General features: G+C 30.4%; 2 protein-coding genes across 4 annotated transcripts in view; both read right to left on the minus strand.

Annotated features, from left to right (window-relative positions):
* LOC107436821 (phospholipid scramblase 1) overlaps positions 1-14,008 on the minus strand; it is a 27,359-nt gene extending 13,351 nt beyond the window's left edge. Inside the window, exons 1-4 of one of the 3 annotated variants that reach the window (XM_043046820.2) lie at positions 13,827-14,008; positions 10,882-10,934; positions 3,698-3,875; positions 163-279 (exon numbers count right to left, since the gene is read on the minus strand). In XM_043046820.2, coding sequence (XP_042902754.1) covers positions 163-279; positions 3,698-3,833 — 253 coding nt within the window. In that variant the 5' untranslated portion in view covers positions 3,834-3,875; positions 10,882-10,934; positions 13,827-14,008. Of the gene's footprint in view, positions 1-162; positions 280-3,697; positions 3,876-5,992; positions 6,278-10,881; positions 10,935-13,826 lie in introns of those variants that run through there. The other 2 variants (XM_043046822.2, XM_043046821.2) reach the window with 2 other exon arrangements.
* Positions 14,009-16,621: 2,613 nt separating this feature from the next.
* The window catches only part of LOC107436815 (uncharacterized), a 59,388-nt gene continuing 50,816 nt past the window's right edge, over positions 16,622-25,193 (minus strand). The window contains exons 16-19 of the mRNA XM_043046814.2: positions 24,629-24,755; positions 23,514-23,810; positions 20,461-20,915; positions 16,622-18,577 (exon numbers count right to left, since the gene is read on the minus strand). Coding sequence (XP_042902748.2) covers positions 18,332-18,577; positions 20,461-20,915; positions 23,514-23,810; positions 24,629-24,755 — 1,125 coding nt within the window. The 3' untranslated portion in view covers positions 16,622-18,331. The remainder of the gene's footprint in view (positions 18,578-20,460; positions 20,916-23,513; positions 23,811-24,628; positions 24,756-25,193) is intronic.

Here is a 25,193-nt window from a genome sequence, read left to right on the forward strand (position 1 = left end):
TTTATATATATAGCTCCAAACTATTAAAAGCTCCATTTTAAACTTTATAAATATTTCTTTCGTGAAAGAAAAATTAGTTTGGTGTATATTATTTTAATTTTTTTAAATAAAATATTTAATTTAAAAATTTTTCTATTTGAAAAATTGATGTACTAATTATACTTTCTAACACTTCAACTTTTTGGTGCACAATGAGTTGATCAACCATCTTAAGATATTCCAGCGCAGGATTGTCCGCTGACATTCCACTAGGAATTTCAATCCTGTTGCCATTCAATCCTGAAGCATAAAATAATACTTTAAAATAATGACTATCAAAGTAAAAACCTCCTCCCTTAATAGATATTTTTTTAAAATCTGTGTCATCAAGTTACAATATTACATATTATGTGATGGTAAATTATTATTTAATTGAGAGAAAGCAAACAAAATTTATATCAAAATTTTAAAAAAAAAACTCATTCTGAGGAAGGTAAGAGCAAAGGAGTGTTTAAAATCATCAAGAAACAGTATATTCGACGAAAGGAAATAAAAATGCTATTTATTCTTAACTTGATCAAATAAAACTAATTTTTTATGAGTTTTAATTTTTATTTTTCACCGATTCAATCTAATCTCGATAACATTTTTATTTTGTTTGTTTTTCTCCGTTTAAATTATAATTTGGATGACTAAATTACACATTATTACTTTATTCTTGACAAAAATCTTAAAATATATATAAAGAACGGTGTTTATTAAATATTTATGATACATAATACTAAAGTGAGAATCACATAGCAGCGTTAGGACATTAGTGTAAGTTATCAAGTTTCGTGAGTAAGAAGTGCTCGGTCTCAAACAAATTCAACCTCAGATATTAAATATCTGAAGGTTAAGTCCATCTATTGATTATTCTACTAATTGCTTACTGTTGTAGACAATTATAATGTTTAATTCAATTAATTCCTCATCTTTATGAATTAAAACTAATTTTTGATGAATATTGATCTATATTTAAATACTAATAATACTAAAGCATGTGCTACATAGAACATTAGTGTAAATTATCAAGTTCGTGAATAAGATGTACGTGGCCTTATACAAATGTCATTTTAAGTTTCTGAAGGCTAAACCTATTTATTTGTCAACCTACTAATTGCTTACTGTTGTAGATAATTTTTGATGATTCTTGATCAATATTTAATCAGGGGTGATTGTGATCCAAACTCAAAAACCCTGAAAATTTCTTGAATAAAATTATTAATGACGCATTTCAAAAAATTAATGTCTTTAAAAATTTAAATCATTGATAGTTTCACTACGTGAAGTTCTAAATAAATTATATGCAGCATAATTTAAATTAATAATTTAGTATAAGTTTACTTTTATCTCTAATCACATTTATTATTCTACCAGAAAAAAATATTTACAAAAGAAAGAGATGCCAAGTATAAATTCTAGTTTTAATATTTTAGAATAAAATATACAAGAATTTTTATACATAAATGTGACCAATAACGTCTTGAAACTTCTGAACCTTGAATTTCCGGAAACTTCCGGATCTCGGTTAGCAAAAAATCCGGAAATCCGGACTTTTTGCGGAGCACAATCTTCTCCGTATTTTACACCGATTCAATCAAATGTCGATATCGCTTTGATTTTTGTTTGCTTTTTTACCAGCTTAAATTTTAATTTGAACCTCTAAATAACAATTATGTTTACTTCATTCTTGACAAGGAGTTTAAAATGCGTATTAAGTACGGTGTTTACGAAGTACTTATAATGCATATGAGGCACACAGTGGCCTTATAACATTAGTGTAACTTATTAAGTTCGTATACGTACCCTTCAACATACGTCATTTCAGTTCCTGAAGGATAAACTCATCTATCAATCAAGTTATTGCTCAAGATCAATCTAGTTATTGCTTATAGTTGTAAATAAATAAAAAGCGCATTGGAATAGCAGATGGAATTTTCCAGATCGGATAGCTTTCGCATCGATTCAAAATCATAGTAATGAATCACATGCCCACATAATGGCTTATTTGTGAGTAATATATTCAGGAAAACTGTCCTTTTTAAAAATAAATACACAATAAAAGAAACTCTTATACGCAATTCAACGTTGCTAAACTTTTTTTGCAAACATCTTGGATGATAATTGAAGAGGTTATCAAGCATTCAGCTCAAATGGTATTTTTATTTTGTACTGGCTAAAGCTGCCATCTAACCATCATCTAACTGACTATTAATTACTAATTAAGGTAGGTAAATATATAAACATACGAGATCGAATGACACTGTTTCCTTTGTTTTAACTTTTAATGAAAGGTATGAAATTCACGAAAAAAGCATAATAATGCTACTCATTAATATGTCCTTTCATTAAAATACCACCAATGGGTGGCATTTTAATGATAATGCATATTAATGAATAGCATATTAATAAGAAATGACGATTAAGAAAGTGAAAAATAAAAATATTTCACGTGTTACACATGCTGCTAAATTTCGAAGAAATTGGATAATAGTTAAACGAGTTGAATTTGCGAACGAGAAATACGCAGTCTTGATATAACGCTTTTCATTTGCAATAGTTTACTTCCATCGTTGTATAATTTTTTTTTTATATTTCTGCATACAATTTGTTTCAACAAAATAAATAAAACGTAGCTTTTTGGAAATTTTAAAATTTTTTTCACTCATAAGACTTTAATAAGATCTTAACTAAATACTCTTCCCAATTATTTTAGGCGTTTAAAATACACTCTATAACAAAAAAATCGACGCACCAAGAAGCAATCATCCGATTGCTTCTTGGTACCAGATTACAGTGGTGCATGGTTCGATCAGGTTGGAATGATGCCGACTGGGGGCGTATAGTCTTCAGCGACGAATCCCACTTCCAACTGTGTCCTGACGATCATCGAAGACGTGTTTGGAGACGCACAGGGCAGAGGGGGGATCCTGCCTTCACTATTGCACACCAGACCGGCCCTCAACAAGGCATTATGGTCTGGGGTGCCATTTCCTTTGACAGCCGGACCCCTTTGGTCGTCATTAGAGGTACACTTACTGCACAGCGGTACGTCGACGACATCCTAAGACCTGTTTTGCTACCGTTCCTTTTGCAGCGCCCTGGGCTGGTTTTTCAGCAGGACAATGCCAGACCACATACGGCACGTGTTGCTATGAACTGTCTGCAAGCTTGTCAAACTCTTCCTTGGCCTGCCAGATCACCAGATCTCTCTCCCATCGAGCATGTCTGGGATATGATGGGAAGGCGATTGCATCTGGCACGGAATGTTGATGACCTCGTTCGACAATTGGATCGAATTTGGTAGGAAATACCGCAAGAGACCATCCAGGGGCTTTATCGGTCTATGCCACGCCGTGTGGCAGCTTGTATCCAGGCTAGAGGCGGGTCAACACCTTATTGAACTTGTTACTGTAACTCTACAATAAATTAATCAAATGTTCTGAAATTTTAATCATTTACTATTCTGTGTATTATCTTCCTATCCACCTATTTTCGTTTCAATCAGACGACTCCTCCTTGGTGAGTCGATTTTTTTTTTGTTATAGAGTGTATATTGATTCACACATTGAATAATATAACAATGTATGAGTTCATAATGATCTCATCTTCATTACTCAGTTAAAATAAATAAATAAAAATAATAAATCATTAGAATTTTGATTAGAACAATTACCTGGAATTTTAGCACCGGGTTGATTTGTTATAGTTACCGCCTCATCTAATGCTGGATACAATGCAGTAGACATATTTTGATCTTGAAGTTCGACACTGAAAGGATGGCTGTAGTTTGTATTTGGAAAAGAGCTCATTACTTTCAAACTTCACAAACCTTCAAGAAATGGCTTTTGAATCTAAAAACAAACGCAAAGAAAAAGAACTGTACATTAAACAAATACATTAAATCAAATAATTAAATTTTTTTGGAAAACAATGTAAAAAAATAAAAAAACACTTTAAATATAACTTTAGAAAACATGGCTATTAAGTTTTGTGGTAAATAAAGTAGAACAACGTAAAAAAGCATAAAGAGATTTTGCTTAGGATTATGGCACCCCCTAACTGCAACGTTAACGTTATTTGAGCTTCAAAGCACATTCTCTAGATTTCCCTACCAATCAGCGTATTTCCAGAGATTCCAAAATATCGTTTCTCGAAGAACTAGCGTTCCGTGAAAGGTTAAAAGTGGTTAAAAGTTAGAACTTAATTTTACTTCACAGTAATAATTTTTGAACCCTAATTTATATGTAGATCGAATTAATAATCTATTAATTATTTAATATTTCGCTTGTCTTTATGAAATTATTTCCAATGCTAATACTGTAAAATGCCAATAAAATTTTTTGTTTTAAAAATATCTTGAATATATTATGAAAAGAACCAGCATTTATGAAAAATTATATTGCTTTTTCTCGCCGTGAGTTTGACATCAAAATAATCCTCTCAAAATGCTCAAATATTTACGGTTTCATAGCTGAAAAAAAATTTAGGAACTTCTGCCCTAAATTGTAGAAATTAAAGTTAGCTTTACGGTTAACGCAAGTTAATGATATGCAAAAGCCCTCTAATGTCATATAAAACAATTCGATGTTCATTTCGATGGTATAAAGACGCATTATTTTTCGAATAAAAACAAAGTAAATAATGGAACTGAGAAAGTACCAAGTGAGTACTGTTTTGAATGTTTACTATTTTCAACATTGCAATTTGCAAGTTAATAAGTACAATTTATTACTTGGAGAAAAAAAAAGCATAAGATATAAAAACTTATTTTGTATTCCAAAGTCTTTTTATAACTTAATTCACTTAAGGAAGATTAAGAATAGGTAAATGATATGAGAATAATACAGAAGAATTAAAAATTCAAGAGCTTGCGTTTTTTTTTAGTTTTCGCTTTTTATTTCATATCACAAAATCTAAATGAGATAAATAATTACTCTAATACATTTATTGAAATCACATACTGCAATATGATTTCACCCAAAAAGTTATTTTTAAAAATATTTGTTATTTTTTATTACTCAATATATAAAATGTGAAAGCATTTTGTGTAAGAAATAAAACTTTTTATATCATTTTAAAGTACTATTAAATGGCAAAATCCCAAAATCGGACGAAATGCGTCAAATAATGACTGAAAATTAAAAAAAGAGGCATTTTTGTACCTTTTTGGTGCACGTTAAATTATTCAACTAATTTTAAAAATTACATCTCAGTACCAGAAAATCCGATTACTAAAACAAAAATATTAAAATTTAATGTTGTATTAATACTAAAATTTAATGTTGTTATAATATTATTATTTATTATTTGAATCAGAACATCGAGCAAAAATATTTGAATTAAACTTAACTGGAAAAATATTTTAAAACAAATAAAAAGTATGTTTTTCAAATATTTACAAGATTTGAAAAGTTTTCCAATATTTTTTATGTCACTCAAAATTCTATTTTATGCAGTTTTCACTATTAAAACTTATTTAAAATGCTGAAATAGAGATAAAATATTGAAAAGTTGTTATATTATTTCAAAATACTATTAAATAGCATAATCCCAAAATTGGACGAAATGTGTCAAATGATGACTGAAAATATAAAAAAAATATGTATTTTTGTACCTTTTTGGTACACGTAAATTATTGCATCTCAGTACCTGAAAATCCGATTACTAAACAAAAATATTAAAATTTAATGCTGTAATAATACTAAAATTTAATGTTGTAATAATACTAAAATTTAATGTTGTAATAATATTATTATTCATTATTTGAATCAGACCATCGAACAGAAATATTTGAATTAAACTTAACTAGAAAAATATTTTAAAACAAATAAAAAGTATTTTTTTTTTTAATATTTACAAGATTTGAAAAGGTTTCCAATATTTTTTATGTCACTCAAAATTCGATTTTATCCAGTTTTCACTGTTAAAACTTACTTTAAATATTGAAATTATCTTTAATTTTACTCACTTTGCTGCGTTGGAAAACATGATCAAACAGTAAACAAATGTATTCTTTAATCCTTTACAGTAAACACATATAAAAATAAATTCTCTTTTAAATTTTTAAAGCTGAATTCATAAGCTTTTCAGCTTCTTCCTAAACTATTTGATACTAGCGCACCAGAAAAAATTGCTTTTTAGTTTGGGTGTTCTTAGCAATGGTGTGTCTCTCTCGCAGTTTCGATTTATTTTCAAGGACAAAACAGTGTTTACACGCAAATGACGTCACATGCATTGAAGAGTTGGCTAATAATTTCCTTCTTTTCATAAAAGATATTAATCACACACAACCTTTTCTATTTTTTTCTTAGAATTAGATGGTCCAAAATTGTACGAGAATTATAGTTATATTTATCAGTAACTTTTTATTATATTAAAAATAATGCCTATTATTAGGTATTTAAATACGTAATTAATTTTTTTTAAAGATTAGGATTAAATTATTCGAATTTTTAAGGTGCCATTATTCACTCATTTTTATTATTTCGCAAGAAACATAATTTTAAAAGATTTGTTCAAGCATTTTGCTCTAGCTTATATGATCGAATGTAAAAACGATGGCTGTTTTTCTTTTAAAAAAATAAATAAGTAGATAAACAGATCATTGATACGTATACTTTTTCAATCCATTTTTAGCAAAAGATTCTAAAACTATATAATAAGGATGTGTCCACTAATCTGGGGTAATTGTAATCCGGATGTACCCCGGAATTCCAGATTTTCGCCTAGGTCTAAAAACTAGAAGTAGGACATGTGATTTTCCCGGGAATATCGCAGAATTCAGCGTATCTCAGGACCATCGGTTCCTGAGCTTCCGCGTATCAAAAACTTGTAAACCGAAGAAATTTTGCTGAATCCCGTTAACAAGATAATTACATTCACGTGACTGTTCCACCATTTCGATTCTTTTAGTTCGCCATTTTGTACACTTGGAACTGTGCCAGAATCTGCTAATATCGTGATTTTTACTCACGCGATTTTTATCTCAAACATATATATTCGTATTTATCCGATCTAAAAAGCACGCTTTGCAATTCGTATTCACGCATTATAAAAATCGTACATCATGATTAATATTCATGCCAATTAAAAATCCAATATCTAGATTTGTACTTACACGTTGACCCAAAAACCAGGATTCGTATTCAAACGAATTTAAAATCCTACGTCGCGATTTGTATTCACTTATTTTTAAAATCCAATATTGCGATACGTATTTACTCGCTGTTGTAATATTAGAATTTGATTTTCGTATTTATACATGATTTAAAAACAACGAATTACGATTCATATTCACTCGATCTAAAAATTATGCATCGTGATTCGCATTTAAGTGATTTAAAATTCAATATCGCAATTTGTATTTCGGGATTTTAAAATCCAATATCGCGATTGATATTCACGTGATTTTAAAATCCAATATAGCAGATTGTTCCTTGAATTAGTTTCGATAAAAGTGTGACACTCTTCATTAGCAGGTAATTTTATTATAAATGCTAGTTCAAAAAATTATGTTAAATATGAAACATGTTTATGGTACGTAACATGTTAGGCAGCTTTATCAATTTTTTGTACACAAATTTTTCAGGATTTTTCATTTTGTGTCACAATTATCCCTGATTAATACTTTTTCGGAATGTTCAAAAGGCAGGATTTCTATTCCATTTTGCGTATATTATGATAGTATAAATAAATCTATACACATTATATGTAGGTACGTATAGGTGCTGTTACGTAATATGTATTGTAGGTAAATCGGAAAATATGTCTTATTGCTAACCGTTATTCTGATATGCACCAGGTAAATTGAAAATGTTTCAGTATTTTCTAGTCAGTATGCAGACTTATTTCTATAAGCTCTGATACTTTTTGCTAATAAAGAATGTATAATTTATTTTTCAATTGGCTTGATTTATTTACGATTGTTGCAATGAACCCATAAAGAGGGCCAGGATAGCCTGATTAGTAGGGCACTGGGCCCATGTCCAAGAGTCGGTGGATTCGATCCCAGCCGGCCAAAGACTCCCCGTGTAGTAAATGGTGACTGATGCACGTTAAATTTGTCAAGTCGCAAAGTCCTTCATGTTCTAATAACAAATCAATACCTCTGGAGGTACTGATCCAGGAGTTTCCTTGTTTTCTGGTTTGGTTAAAAATTACAAGGCCACGGAGTTGAACATCAGTAGTCGTAAACCCAAAAATTGGGTCGGCTGTTCAGCGACGCATATAATATTAAAAAATGAGCCCATTAAAATTCTTTTATGTTAATCAAAACATATATAACTTATTACTCAATTAATCTGATTCGTTATACTTCAAGACTGCGACATAATATAAAGCCCTTTAAAATAAAGCTAAATAAATTTAAGTTAATTGAGACTGATAAGCCTAAAAGGTCTATGGGATAAATTTAATAAGCCTGGTAATTATCACACCGTATAGAAAATACTAAAGACTCTTCCAATAAATCTGGCGCATTGCAATATAATGGCAGTGTTTGCAGAGATAGATATGTCTCATCATGTTTAATACCCATCATGTTTAATACTCATCATGCTTAATACTCCTCCATTCAAAGCGCCTGCTTAATACACTGCCTTTACAAGAAACCCATTCAAATTTTCGTTTTTTTTTTTTTTTTTTTTTTTTTTTTTTTTTTGTAGAAAATCATCCTACATATATTAAATTGCCTAAAGAGATTGGGATTGATTGTAGTGAGTCTGAAATCATCAGGCTGAGTTAAAAGTACTGAAGATTTTTCCATAAACTTAGAATATTACAAAATAACGTCGATATTTGCAAAAAGCCGTGTCTATAATTAGACTACGACATACCTGTAGTTATCAGATAATGATTTTAATATCTCTGTACCAAAACATAATATGATTGTGGTTTTTAAATTTTCCATCAACAAAATGCAAGAAAATAAAGAAAAAATCATTACAAAAATTATAATATCGATGCCTAAACCTCAAATGGCTTGTAAATTTTGCGTGTTTCATTTAATATTTATATAATTGCATACCAATCCTGTAGTAAATGTTTTATTCTATGATGATCGCTATTTTAAAGCAGTTTCATTATCATTTGTTTATCTATTTTGTTCCTATACAATATAAAACAAAATTGCTTTTTTCAGTATTTTAAAGCACAGCAGTGATAATTCAAAAGACGAAAATTTCGCATAAAACAATGAATAAGATTTACTTTTTATTCGTATATTTTTGGAAGAAGTTATTTATATTTATGATTGTTAGAGATATTTGTTGATAAGCGAATATCTATGGTAACTGAACTCATGGTTAAGTGTTCCATTTTATCGGAAATATTTCTGATAATAAAGTCTTGAAAGCAAGGACAAACCAATTGATCGACACGCAGAAAGTATAAATTAGAACAATCTATCTAATTTATTTTCTAATTTGAATTTTAAAGTGGAAGTAAAAGTTTAACATTTTCCGAATAGATTTTTTGGACAAAACTATGACGAAACACATTTTATCGCAGCTCAATAGTATGAGCATTGATATTATCTAATAATTTATAATAAATTTCTAAGTAATAATTTAAAAAGGAAATTCGAAACAAGCAAAAGGTTTTGGTCATAAAAACATCGATAACAAACACAATAATTAACAAATTCTTTGTTGCATACGTACTAATACTTCATCTCGACTATCTCTGGTATGGAGATTTTAAATTTAAAACTAGTTGTGCTCCTATAGCTAAACATTTCTTAAATTGACTTTTTTACTCTATTTTTCGTCGTACATGTTTAAAAACGTTATAAATAACAGGTGGTCGCATAAATGTTGTGACAAATTTCTTAGATAATTCTGGCACGTCATCGGGATTGAAATTGCATAGGAACACCATGTCCGGAAATGTCGTCGAAAGCGGCAAGGGGCGCTTCTCTAATTATGACCTGTTCAGAGGAGCATGATAAATTAGTTCACAATATGGTAGCACCCCTAAAGGGATAAGATAACATTTCCTGGCATGGGTTCCTATGCAATTTTAATCTTAAAGATGTGCCCTAAGTCCACTAGAAGTTTGTCGCAAAATTTACGGGATCCACCCATATATACATCGTCCTTAAACTTGCACTTTTCGACAAAACATAAACTCTAAACTTCATTTAAGAAAAATCTGTAGCTTGAAGAGAGAAACCGATTACTTCGTTTTTAATACTTAAAAGATAACATCAATGATGTTTGTTTGCTTACGCAGTTCTGGTTAATCAAAATCACCTTTTAAAGAGACTTTAAAAGATCCTTAATAATAATTATTATTTATTTTTGTTACGTAAAATAAGATCAGACGAAATGAACGTGTGATAACAAACTAGTATTTCGAAAATTACCTTTAACCACATGTTTATTTTGATCATAGTTACACGCTTGAAACATGTTTTTATAAATCTAATTAATAAGAAATGAACGATAATTTAAACAAAGAAAATGTGTTAGGGTAATTTTAAGTTAAACGGGCGCAAGCAAATTCATCTACTTTTTTCAATATTATTTTTGTTTCGTATTTATTTAGTTTTTTTTCGAGGGGGGGAGTGAAAGTAAAATGATACTTTTAAGTGAGACGAGCACAATTTATACCATACAGACCTGCGCAGAAATAAAATTAAAAAAATTATGCAACTGTAAAATTGACATTTAACTTTAAATTTCAACTATATATTCATTTTTTGTTCAATTTGACCCTTAGCAATTTCAATTACTTTTTTTCACGTTGATATCAATATATTTAAACCTTGCATGACCTAAAATTTACGTTTTTATTTACTCTTCTAAACATAATTTTTAACCAAATCGCTACATTTTGAAGCAATTTTTGAATACTTACTATTATACAGGACTTTCGATCAATTTTCAACTATTCAACTTTCGAAACAATTTCTAAAATAATAAAAAAGTAGAACTTAAAGTATATTTTACGGATATTTTCTATGTAAAGAACTATTGAATATACTAATCATAACATCTATACATTCTTGTAGAATTCATTTAAAACTTATTCATTTATTCTGTGTTCAATTTAATAGATTTTATTGAATTCAATTTACTATACTAAACATAACGTCCATACGTTGTTGTAGAATACGACGATTCATTTAAAACTAATACATTTATTCTGGCTTTTATTTAAATAGATTTTATTGAATTTAATTAACTAAATTAATTAACTAAACATTGTTTAATTATAATCTGAATCTGCCATTTATTGCGTAGCTACAAATGTTTTGAACGTACTATCTATCTATATATATATCTATCTATCTATCTATCTATCTATATATATATCTATCTATCTATCTATCTATATATNTTTGTACTGATATAAATATATATATATATATATATATATAAGGAAAATATCTAATTTTTAACAAATAAATCTTTCTTTTTTTTTTACTTAGATCGATGAAATTTTGAATTTAGTTAACGAATATGATTTTCACTGTCAGTGTATTTTTTTAATATTTCTGTGAGGCCTGGCATGCAATTCTCAGGGTGAAGTTAGCTTAATGTTCTCGAGGTAATTATTAAGTTAACTACACCCGGAGAATAAAAACTTCTGGTAAAATTACCATATTGTATGGTAACGGCACTTCTGGTAAAAAAAATATAAGCAAATAAAACATAATTCTGGGCTATAAAAATTCAAATAGATTACTTTCAAATCTTTTTTTCCTGATTTTGGATCGATTTTATTGAAATTAATCTATTAAAGGTTTTTTTATGCATTTTCGTTTAAATGCCTTTTTTTAACAGTATTTCCTTTAAATCAAACATTAGTTTTCACGAGTTTGAATAATTTTCATTGTTCTGTATATTAATTATAATCTGAACTTACCTTTTATTGTACAATCCTTTTAAACATACTACATATAACAACTAACTATTTATTAAACGGTGATAAAGAAAATGACTAATTTAAAACGTATTAATCTTTTTCTTTACTGCCTATATTTAAATCGATTTTATTGAAACTAATTTACTGAAAGATCTTTATTGATATCGATTCTTGGTTTTACTTTTTAACAATAATTCTCTTAAATTCAGCATAAGATTACTTTCCTATAATAAAGATATTGATTAACCATGGAAACGATTTCAGCTGCAAATTACTGACATTGAAAGACTTTAATTCTATTTTTTAATCTTATGAGGTAATTTTAGGTAGTTGTAAAAAACAATTAGAATTTATTTTTTTTACTTTTAAAATGTATTTCTCACTAATTATCACTAAGAGTAGAAGTTTTCAAGGAAGAAGCTCTAAATTTAATGAGATCAGAATTTAGTGAATGAAAATATGAGCCATGGTGGCTCAGGCAATAGAGCGTTCGTCTTCCAATAAGGTGAACCGGGTTTGAATCCCAGCATTGGCTGGTTGATAGGATTTCTGCACCAGGCTCGCAGCAACCACAGTATTGTCATAAAATATTCTCAGTGGTTGACGGATTATGGGTAAGAGTCCCCTTGCCGTCAGGCTAACCATGGGAGGTTTTCGTGGTATCCGTCTCCATTTAATGCAAATTTGGGTTAGTTCCATCAAACAAAATCCTCCGCGAAGGCAAATTTTTCTCAATACTTGATCCAGGATTCCCCTTGTCTTCAGGATTGGGTTCAAAAATTACAAGGCTACGGAGTTGAATATCAATAGTTGTAAAGAAAAAAATTGAGTCTGCTCTTCTACGACGGTTATAAATTAAAAATATTGTCCAGAAGTATAAAAAGTTTTATGTTACTAAAGAGCAATTTTGTATTGATACTTGTTTTCACGTCTAGCATTTCAACATAGACAAACGAAGCATTGTTTCCAACGTTTTTTTAATGTTAAATGTTCAAAATCACAAATAAAGGCAACACATTTGGTAGTGATCTTTTATCGTTCCTCATCATTTTTAAAAGTAATGCGTCCAAATTGTTTCATTTTAGGTCTGTTAAATTAAATGATTTTCTTCTTTTAAGTAAGTTCATTTGAAAAAATATAATTGCTATTTTTTTTTCTTTTCAAAATGAATAAAAATTATGTTATTTTTTTCAAATTTAACAGAATTATAAACTTTAAACAAATAAGCTCTACAGTTTTCAGCGCAAAAAGTTGAGACGCGGTTGTTTCTTGCTTTAAAATGCGTGAACATAGAAACAAGAAAATTCGGAAGAAGCGTGCGCTAAATAGTTTTTGAACTCAAAATTCAGTTTATGAAACACAACATGGAAGTTTATGTAAACCCTAATACAGAAACGATTTACAAAAAAAGCAGATTCGGTAGAAATGGCTCTTTTTAAAGAAATAAAACGATCTTGCAGTTTCATGAGGAAAATTGTTGTGAAAAAAATTACAAAAATATGTTCTACTGTACACCTAGCTGATGTTTTTGTCTGCACCTAACAAGAATCAAACTTCAGAAATAATTCGAAAAAGTTTGTATCGGAATCAAATTTAATAAAAAAAAACTAAACTGTTCCTTTATTTCAAAATAAAGACATGAAGACAGAAAAATATTTTTAATTTTATATTTTGACTTGAATTTGTTTTTTATATTTTCTGCTAGCGATTTTTTATTCATTTGTTGTTCCTTTTTTTAAGGAATAATCTACAGTTGTGTGTATATATATATCCCTCTAGGAATATGGTGCCCCCCTTTGCATGTCTAACTTGTTGTTTTGTTTTTTATTTATAAACTTATTAATTGTTAAGTTTGTTATTTAACCTAAACTACTTTATATTCCTGTCAACATTACTATCATTTAAGAATTATAAAAGTAATAATGAAACCTTACTTAGTTCCATTCATTTCCATCCTGATAGTGGTGAGATCAACTTGTTCTTTTGAGGCTCCTTTCTAGAAAGTGTTTTTGATGTACTCTGTTATTGTGAAATGCTTTCATAAGGTATTCCAAGTTTCTTTCCAAACTTACTTGCAGTTAAATAATAAACATTGAACGCGCTCAACCTTTTTTAACTTGCAATTGATTTGACTGACAGACCAATTATGACATTAATTTAATCTTTCTGAATGTCCAGAAGAACAGCATCAATATGCTTTGAAGGTCACGTTTTGTCTAGTTCTTTTCCTGCAGCTCCTTTTTCTTTGGTCTTTGGCTCAAAGACAAAATAAATGTTGGCATTTTACACGATTTTCGATCAAAGTACAATTAAAAATTAAATCTTTGTCAGTATTTTATGTGGTTTTTAGCAGAGCAATTAAAAACTAATCCTCTGCGAAGTAGCGCTACCTTGCTGTGGTGGATGGACTTTAAACAAAGGGTGCCTCTAAATCTTAAATTATTTGAAAATAATACTTTAATCATTGTATGATGAATGCAAAATATTAGTAAATATCGAAATTTCAAATACATCCTAGAGTTAATTATTACACCCACCACTGACGAGACACGTGAAAATATTCGATGTGCTTAAGGAGTAGCACATCAAAAAATTTTCTTATCACAATAGAACGGTATGAAAAAAAGTCGTTCAATTATTATTCGATTTCTCAGGAACTATTCGACTGATTTCACTCAATTTTTTTTTTCAGGTAGAATTCTTTAAAACGATGTAAAAACTTGAATTCCTCGCAACTCAAAAATTTTTCGACTTACATCAATGAAATATTGAAAAATGATAAATATTTACTAAAAGATAATTTTTGCATGGAATTATCCTTAGATAAACGAATTTAACAATTGTGTGTAAAAAATTTTCAATTCACTTAAAAATGTCTCAATAAATGGCGAAATGCGCAAAAAAGTAAAATTAACATTAGGGGGTGCAAACTTTGGGCCGCTCTCCTGACTAAACTATGGGGAGCGCATTTCCTAGATTGCGACTACTCCCTTCTGATTTGGGGATCAGAAAATTGAATCCGTTGGGGAAAAAAAAGGTATTCAGAAAAAGTACGTCTTGTCTGATTTCTTAACTTAAAATATTTTCTGAACCAATTAGAATATTTGAGGTCACCATAAGTCCTAGAACGTGAAGATCCGATCATTAGATTAAAAGTTATTAAGGGTGATCCGTCTTTTATTTTGCGCACTGTACACCAAAACCATTCTTGATCTAGTGAAACACATACAAAGTTGTTTTGCAATACTTGGTGTAAAGTAACCGTCATCATGTTTGTTATTCAATTATTCAATTCTCAATCATTTAATTATTATTTGTTATTAAAATTTACAATTATAGATACATATGACTCTTTCTTAAAATAAAATTAGTTTATTAAACGTGCACACAACACAGAATATTAATGGGAATTCAAGTAAAACTGAAGTGAATAGATACTAAATATTATAAAATTATTTTATACAATTGCCAGATTAATGTACATCTTATACAACATAAATATCTTTATTACGCATCTAAAAACATGCATACATTTTATAACAACTTATATGAGTAGTTTATCAGATCAATTTGGCAAGAAGATTGAAATTACTTGGCAAATAATCGACCATTATCAAACTTTTCTATAACAAAATTGAAACTTTTATCTTTTTTCTAACATGAGGCACTGATATTACCTTCTTCACCTGGAAAAATGCCGGAAGTCTTGCTCATTTAACGCTACCCAGCGGGCACCTGTGAACCTAAGTCACGGAGGCGAGCAACATTATCCACGTCACACTGCCACAGATACCCGTTCATGGGGTGGGCCAAATTCACACATCACCAAACACAACAGAGGACAACACACATGAGACGACACACAACAGAGGACGAGACACACACACAGAAACATCCATACCCTGAGATGGGACTCGAAACCGCAACCATTGTCTTCGTAGTCAGGAACGCTAACCGCTCGGTCACCAGGCCGGCAATTCAATTGAAACTTACTTGGTATTGAATGAGCTATAACCAGTTTGTCAATTAAATCCGGCAAGAAGCTCTCATATTTCCCCAGTACACTTCATATAAACAAACCGCCATCTTAGCCGCTATGTTTTGACAATCTCAAAACTGTGCACTTATTTGATTTTAAACTTCTAATAATAGCATTTGATATACGTTTAAAACATTCTCTACCATCATTTCCCCAAAATATTTGGTTAAATAGTTTGAAATACACTGTTTAATCGCGAAATTTACGGAGATCCGCAAAAAACAACTTCTTCCCCAGTGAGTTTCAGATTAGTGTAAACTTTATTAATTATTGGTGTTATGATTTAACTACACCTTCTATTCAGTATTAACTTTAAATCAAGTAATCATTCACACAATTTATCGAGTTTTTCAACACCAAATTCGGATAGATATTACACGATAACTTTTACAGTGTTTTGGACGATTGCATTAATGAATATTAGCCTTTAGAAAATTATTTAAAATTTTATTCCTCAAAATGCGTTGTGTTTTTTAAAATATGTTGTGTTTTTTAGAAGACAAATACACAACTCTTTAGTTGAAGACGAAACTTAGTGAACAGCAACATATTTTACCATTGATAAATTTAAAAATATTTCTCATTTAGTTCAAATATTCCTCTGAAATGAATATGAATTCTGAAAATTTTAGGAACAAGAAGTTGTAAGAGTAATTTTTTTTTAAAAAAAAAAGAAGAAGAAACATACGCTTTAAAAAATAATTTTTTATTATGTTTGTTTCACATGAACGTATTGAACTACAAGACGCATCTAAAAATTAGATACATAAAGGAAATAAAGTCAAAACTAAAAAAAAAAAGATATTTTTGCGCACTTTCAAAGTAACACTTATTGGTCACTATACACATTTGACATTAATGATACATTTGTTGAAATGAGTTGAACAAGATGTCTTTCAGAATCGATTAAGACCCAAATGTCTGTTTTAAAACGACTGCAAAACATGCGCACTTAAAGTCCTTAAGGCCAGGAAACATGAGAAAGTCTACGAACTCCTGATCAGATGAGTACCGCGGTTGTGCAAAAGCAATTGTACGTTTTGTCAATAAATTGCGTAAACGGATCGTATTGTGTTGAGGAACTCTGTCGGGATGCAGGCTTTATTTTCCACTACTATAAAACTGAAAGCGGACACATAAGATGCATTTGCAGCATGCGCTTTAAAGAATTCAGCTGTTATGGTTTGAGCATAGACGACTCTTTGTAGCTGGACTTTATACTAATTTGAGTCGCTTTCTTACATCTACTTGCCGTTCCTTCACAGGAACATCCTTAAGAATGCGCCTAATCGCATTTACTCACCAAAAATTTTTCCTATTTCATTGAATTCAACACCATACACAGATCTGTTTAATCAGGGCCACCATTAAAGCTTAATTTAACAAAATTGGTTTTAGTAAATTTTTTCTTTAAAAATCGCTATGAATCGTTTAACATGACCCTATCAATCAATTCTCAATCCTCATTTTACCGCATTCTCAAAAAGTGCTGCGATATTTTTAAAACACTTTGTTGGCGTGATGCTTCAGTCTGAAATCTGACATTTACTCGTTCTTTATTTTAATACATCTGTTTTGTTTCTGAAGATGGAAGTCTGACTGCATCTGTCTGTCTGACAACATCTGTCTTGTTTCCAAAGTATTCTGAAGATTCAAATCTGACATTTGTTCTTTCAACTTATTTTTTTAAGTAACATCTGTCTTGTTTCGGAAGTTTTCTGAAGATTCAAGACTGACATTTGTTTTTATAACTTATTTTTTTTAATAACATCTGCCTTGTTTCGGAAGTATTCTGAAGATTCAAGACTGACATTTGTTCTTTCAACTTTTTTTTAATAACATCTGCCTTGTTTCGGAAGTATTCTGAAGATTCAAGTCTGACATTTGTTTTTTCAACTTATTTTTTTTAAATAACATCTGTCTTGTTTCGGAAGTATTCTGAAGATTCAAGTCTGACATTTGTTTTTTCAACTTATTTTTTTTAAATAACATCTGCCTTGTTTCTGAAGTATTCTGAAGATTCAAGACTGACATTTGTTCTTTTAACTTATTTTTTTAATAACATCTGTCTTGTTTCTGAAGTATTCTGAAGATTCAAGTCTGACATTTGTTCCTTCAACTCATTCTCTTTTAATAACATCTGCCTTGTTTCTGAAGTACTCTAAAGATTCAAGTCTGACATTTGTTCTTTTTTTTTAATGCATCTAACTAACTTCAGTAGTATTCTGAGGAAGGAAATCTGACACTTGCTCTTTCAACTAATTATACCACTTTGTTTTAATACATCTGTCTAGTTTATGAAGTATTGAAACAATGTGACCTACTAAAATGGATAAAATTAGTAACAGTATTTATTTGCAAACAGTTCATTATGAATTCTACACATCTAAAACTGTCTGGCTAAGAGATCATATTCCGTTTCTTTAGAGTGCATGTATCACTATTAACATTATTATTATTTAATGAATCTTGTATTTGGTCAGAAAAATCACATTGCTCATATTGAGCAGAGAACTCCGGTTCCATCCAAGTCACATGGGCAAAACCATAACACATTGGATTTGCATTTCTATCTCCCGGCTTGCTTTGAGGTTCAACTGAGACTTTTTGATACAGTTTTATTTCTTCCATCATGGCATCAACTATCTGAAAAAGAGTGACTACTTATAACACAGATAAATTAAATTAAAAAGCGGTGAAGGATTGTACATTTTTTGCGTACTGTAGAAGTACAGCTTTTTTCGCAATCCTTGCCTTAATTTGTATTATGTTCAAAAATGAAGAAAAACTAAAAGCTGCGTTGTTTCTAACAAGTTTATATATTTTAATAAATGAAATAAAAATTTTATATTTATAATTAATACATTTTGAAACATCGAAACCTAAAAAATCAACACGGGGTTATTTTTAGTTAGGACAGGATTAAAAAGCATCAAAACCAGTTTGATTATCGAATAACACTTTTTAAAAAAATCATTTAATCTCCTTTTACCTTGATGGAATTTTAAAAAGTTACAGTTGTGCAACTTCTCAAACATTCAATTTTTCATGAATTATTCGATCGATTTCGTTCAAATTTTGCTTTTTTGCCATACAAAATTGCATTCTAAAACCCTTCACTAAATGTAAACTTGGATGAGTTGGTGCATCGTTTTGAGTATAATATTGTTTGTGAAATATTGTTTGCAGACATCATACCTAACTAAAATTTTAAATCTAAAATGCCTTCAATTCGAATAATTTACAAAAATTAAATTTTAGAAAAATATGTAGTGGATTTAATTAACAAATATTAGTATAATGTGTTACTTAACCTGATAACCCAAAATTCTCATTTCAGAAATCAATTAGAAATTAATATTTTTCATAATATAAGTCTATCGTTTGCGTATTGGAGCCTCCCACGAAAACGCGATGATCTCAATATTGAATCATCAGATTATAGTAAATTTAAAGACAGATAACGTTTTTACTTCTCTTTTAACTTCAATACTAATTTTCTAATTGGTAGTTCTTATTCTTCAAGATTTAAATTATGAACATAGAAACATACATTACAAACATTATGAACATTACAAACATAAATTGATCGAGAGATGGTTAAGAAACTAACAGCAGTTGCGGCATTTCCTTATTTGACTGGATGTCAAAAAATGACAAGCAATTTTAAAAAATGCAATTTAAGTAATTGAAGAATTTAGAATTGCACACTTTGCTGCATTCTGTTTTAGGAACCAATTTTATTTCCCGAAATTTATAAAATGAGTCAAATATTTCTTCAGATGGCATTTTTAATAAGGAAACATTTATCTCACTATTCGTTCCCTCAAAATAGCCATCTTCTTCTGCAACAACGCAGCACACTGAAACTTGCTGCTGTTGTTGTTAATTTACGTCGCACTGGAGCTGCACAATGGGCTATTGGTGACGGTCTGGGAAACATCCCGGAGGATGATCCGAAGACATGCCATCACAATTTTGATCCTCTGCGGAGGGGATGGCACCCCCGCTTCGGTAGCCCGACGACCTGCGCGCGAAGTCGAGCACTTTACCGTAGCACAGTTTAACGAGGACCAATACCGCACACCCTCGGTCCCTACGCAGACTGATCCAAGTGGTCACCCACCCGCACACTGACCGTATGTCAGTGATGCTTTACTTCTGTGATCTGCTGGGAACCGTGTCTTAACGATCAGTCTACTGCGGGACCACTGAAACTCGCAGACGGAAGTGCAAAGATATAAAAATTTGGCATGGTATGAAATACTGCAGAAAACATTATTTCGTAGTTTAACTGGCAGCAATAACATCTGTTTACACACTTGTAACTATAACTTTATCTTTAACTACACTTTATTTATCTTTAACTTTATCTACACTTGTAACTATAACTTTAAAACGCTTTCGTAAGTAAAGTGCAAACCACGCATATTTTTTCTATTTTTTTTCTTTTAATTACTCTTTTAAACCACCTGTCATTTTTTTAGTACCTGGTTCTTTTGAATCTTATATATAATATGGCATCTTACCTCAGGATAAAATGAAGCTAAATTAAGATATTCACATGGATCATCTTTAATGTTAAATAAGCTGGGTTTGTTATGTGGAAAAGAGTCAAAAGCATTTTCTTTCTCGTACTTGTTGCATTGAACCAGAGACTCGCTGTACCACTTATCAACGTCTTTCACTAACCAATGTTCTGTTTGTTTCAAAATGTCTCCGACAACACTTCCTTTGCTGAATACCCATTTATCCATTGATTCTGTGACATTGATATTTTCTGTACCTGTTGGACCATACCAACCATCATACCCTTCCCCATTGGTTCCATTGACTAATTTCCAGTCTCCTTTTCTAAACGCTGAAAAACCGACAATGGGATCTAATCCATGAAGTAGATCTGTTCTTGGAGATGGCTTTGCAGCTACAAGTGAAGGCCACATGTTGTGGCCATCCAAAATTCCCAAGTTGTCTGGATTCCCTCCTGTAAAATGATACTATATTCAGTAATAGTCAACATATTTTGGATTTTGTGACGTAACAAAATTAATTGTTAACTGAAATAGTCCTCTAACTGTTTGAAAATCCTAACCAATAGTTCACTCAATCGTGACGAGGTTAAAGTTTTCCACTGCAAATCTACAAAAAGAAGTTTGCTAAAGACGCTCACCATGCATTGTCTGCAATACTAGAAATTTAATCGACAAAACAGAATGCAAAAGCTTGTGCTTAGCTTGAATTGCCTCAGAAAAATAATGGATTACCAGCTGTCACGCGTAGCGGTGAGACTGCAGAAAAAAAATATGTGACAAAAAACTATTGTAAAGAAGTACTGTGAGAAACTGACTTAACTTTTAACTGGCATTTTTCCCATATGTTGCTTATAGATTCTATAAAATGTTAAAACGTTTAATGTAGAAGAAAAAATTTCTTGTCAGTTCAAATTTTAAAATATTCTTTTCTCAGTAACGTAAGTTTAAAGACAATAAAAAAGTTTTTCCAAAACAAATAAAAACCGTCGTTTCGACCATCTTTGACTAAAATCAAATCAATTTCCATGCTTCCAAGAATTCGAATGTATTCAGATCTTTTATGCGCAATGGCGGGAAGTACTTAATTGATGAATATTTTTTCCATCAAAATGTGTTGTATACTAGATTTTACTTAAAGTATGAAGTTTACAACCACATTTTAATTATTTATTCAAAAATTGTTATTGTATGAAAGTATAAGTTTACATCTGATCCGATCAATAATAGTTATAATAAAGGAATCGATGTAGAAGATATTTAAAAAATAAAGTACATTTTATATCAGCCATTTTCGAGACAATCAAGATAATATAAATGTTTTCTAAGTGATTATTTGTTTCAATTAAATAAAAACAAATTAAACGTATTTTAATACCCCTATGCATAGTTTTACTTAATATGAAGATAATAGACAACATTTAAGGCAAGGTACAAAAACCATTCTCTCAAAGAGAAATGGACAAAACAAATTTGAGACGAAAGTAGTTCTTCTCTATTTTTCCACATTTTTCTCCTATGCTTACGATGTATTCATAACATAATAAAACTTGTGCAGAACTTATTTTGCACTTAGCTAAAAATTACGTCTATTACCCTTTCAACGAGTAAGGTGAACAAGAGGTATATTTAATTAATTAAAAACTTCATTCGCCTCAAAAATATTAAAATCAAAAAGAACAGTCGACATGTTTAAACGCTCGAAAAAAAGATGCCCATTTTCAAGATTTGCCAGACATAAATGCGAAGAAACAAAAGTGATTTGAAATATAAAACGTAAAGTTACTAACGACAAATGGAAAATAAAAATGAAAAACTAAAACACGAAAAACCGCACTAGCCGAGAGAGAAGAGAAAGATTAAAAACAGAACAAGAAAAGCCACAAGAGCTGAGTAGTGAATTAATTTCCAAGTCTAAGGACGCAGAAATCAGTTTTACTTTAGACGCGGACATTTTACTTTACCTTTTTTATGTGTTCTTGTAACTAAATACTCTGATCTTTTTTCACCTCTGTTTACCGTAAAGATTTTGCCGTCTCTTTACTCCCTCATAATAATTCTAATCACCCTAAATATTAAAAAAAAATTTGCATTTCATACTTTCGTTTTCCGCGCACTAAACCTTCCTTAAACTCCGAACTTTCTTCTCACTTGTTATGAGTTTAACCTTTCTACAGTTGATTTAGCTCTTGCTGAACTCTCTCTAGACCCAAACGCCTCTAGTCTTCTAACCTAACTGGAAACTTGTCAATTTACCATTTCGTTCTCCCGTTTGTTTAAGAATAGATGATATCCTCTCCCGTTTTGGTTTTAAAGTCCTTTTTGGGCCTTTCATCAAAATTAAATATCAAAATTTTAACAAAATTAAATAAATCCTTTTAATTTGATAATCGCTGAGGCATTTACCACATTCTGTGTCAGTGAGACATTGGCTACATCGGATAAACTGGATGCGCTTGAAATTTAGACTTGAAGAACACTATAGATGTCACTCAGGAATACGAGAAATCATCAACAGCTGCACATTGTTGGAATCTTGGACCCAAAGTTCAATTTCGAAAATACCAAAATTATTTCCACCCCAGTCGCATCACCTCATCTTAATGCCAAGGAATCTTGTTTTCTTGAATGCTGATTCCCTTGTTAACGACATTAGTTCCTCGCCACCTGTCCATAGCGCGTGCATATTCTAATTTGTCTCTCTCGACCACTATGGTTTTTCTTGTTCTGTTTTTCATCTCCTGTGTCTTTCCTTGTCTTGGTTGCTCACCCATATTTTTCACTTTTTCGTTGGAAGCCTTTCGCTTTTTATTTTAAATCACTTTTGTTTCTTCTCATTCAAATCAGGCATGTCTTGAAAATGAGCACTTGGTTTTTTGAGCGCTTGAAACATGTTGACTATTATTTCCAACCTGCATATTTTTGAAGGGAATGAAGTTTTTAATCAAGCAATACCTTACCGCTTCAGTTTCTTGGGATTAATTGTTTAATAGTTATACTTTTTTATGGTTGAGTGGAGTACAAGTGGAGTAAAAGATTTCAAATAAATTTACCTGCTGCAAAATAAAGAGTTGGTAGCCAATCAGAGACATGCATTAACTGTTTTGATACTCGAGATTCCTTCAATTTCAATAATGGACTCCATATAAGAGCAGGTAACCGAACCCCTCCTTCCCATAGAGTTCTTTTTCTACTCCGCAACGGATAATTAGAAGAATATCCACCATGAAAACCATTTACCTGTCCTCCATTGTCAGAAGCAAAAACAATTATGCTGTTGTCCAACATATTTCTCTGACGTAAAGCTTTAATAATTTCGCCAACAGAATCATCCAATACTGATGTCATGGCTGAAATAATAAAATTATAAATTATTTTCTGCATTTTTTTTTAAAATGCAGTGTTAAAAACACTCGTAGTTACGTCTCCAATATAGTCAATGGTAAACAAGGCAGAAGCAGTTAGGTAAAAACTATGTCATTTATGAAATTATTGACAAATGTTGGATGCTCATGGGTTGGCGAAATGGTTTCACGTATTTTTTGTTCGCTAGATGGCAATAGTTGTTATTAAAAATATTATACGCTGATGATTGCCAAGCAGCTGTTTATCCATGCATATCAGTTCATTTATTTTGCGTAACAAAGGTGCCGATCTCAAGGATTCACTCCGTGTCTCTGTTCTGAAATAATGGAGCTGGAATGATCACCAGTTTTGAAATCATTAATGAAGCTCAGAAAATCAATTTAATCAAATAACGATTTAAGCATTCTAGTGGAATCTATCATCTAATCTATCTTTTTTTGGCTAATAAATGTAAGTTTTACAGCTTCTACTTTTCAAAGAAGTACAATATTCTCAAATAAATACATATTCAGTAGCATAATTTTGACTCTCATTACAATTTGCCCAACAATAACATAAAAAAGAAAACTTTGTATTAAACACAGAAAGGAGAATAAAGTTTCAAAGTGCGGTTTTTACCACGGTTTTGCCAACAGTTAGACAATAATTCAAATCTCAAAAATAATAATTATGTATTGAAAATAGTATAATAAAATTATTAATGCAATCACTGGCAATTGAAAGAGATATATGTCTTTCAAACAGGAATTTTATTTTTAAAAAAAAATATTGTATGCAAAACACAGGAAGGAAAAACACTTACCTGCTTGTATTCTGCGATTTAAATTTTTGATATATTTGAATTTTCTAATTATCTCCGCAGGGGCTTGCACGGGATTATATCTGCTGCCTGAATGAACTGCTAAGTGTGCAAGGTACAAGAACAAGGGCTGAAAAGACCATTATTACAAAATGATAGAAATATATTTATAAAAAGCACGTTTTTTTTTAAGGAAACGTATAGGATTGTAATCAATTTAACTGAATGCCATATTTAAAAAGGAAGAAAAAAAATACTTTTTATAAGCTAAAAAATATTGCGGTGTAAGAAATTTGAATCGTTCTTAAGAAATAACTTTAGAATCCTTTTATGAAATGAGGTGAAAAATTTAAATTTAATGTTTAATAAAAGTATTTTTAAACTTTAATAAATTATTGCTGAAGCCGGAAAGAGGAGAGGGAGAATTAAAATTATCAACAGCTCACGTGTCTGATGAAATTAGGATACATTCACTTTTCTATGACATCAGAAAGCTTCTCTTCAAATAAACTTGATTATAAATAGTTTTGAACACTCCTTTGCTCAAATTGATATATATATATATATA

Source organism: Parasteatoda tepidariorum, chromosome 5 (genome assembly GCF_043381705.1).
Source record: "Parasteatoda tepidariorum isolate YZ-2023 chromosome 5, CAS_Ptep_4.0, whole genome shotgun sequence".
Taxonomy (NCBI): Eukaryota; Metazoa; Arthropoda; class Arachnida; order Araneae; family Theridiidae; genus Parasteatoda; species Parasteatoda tepidariorum.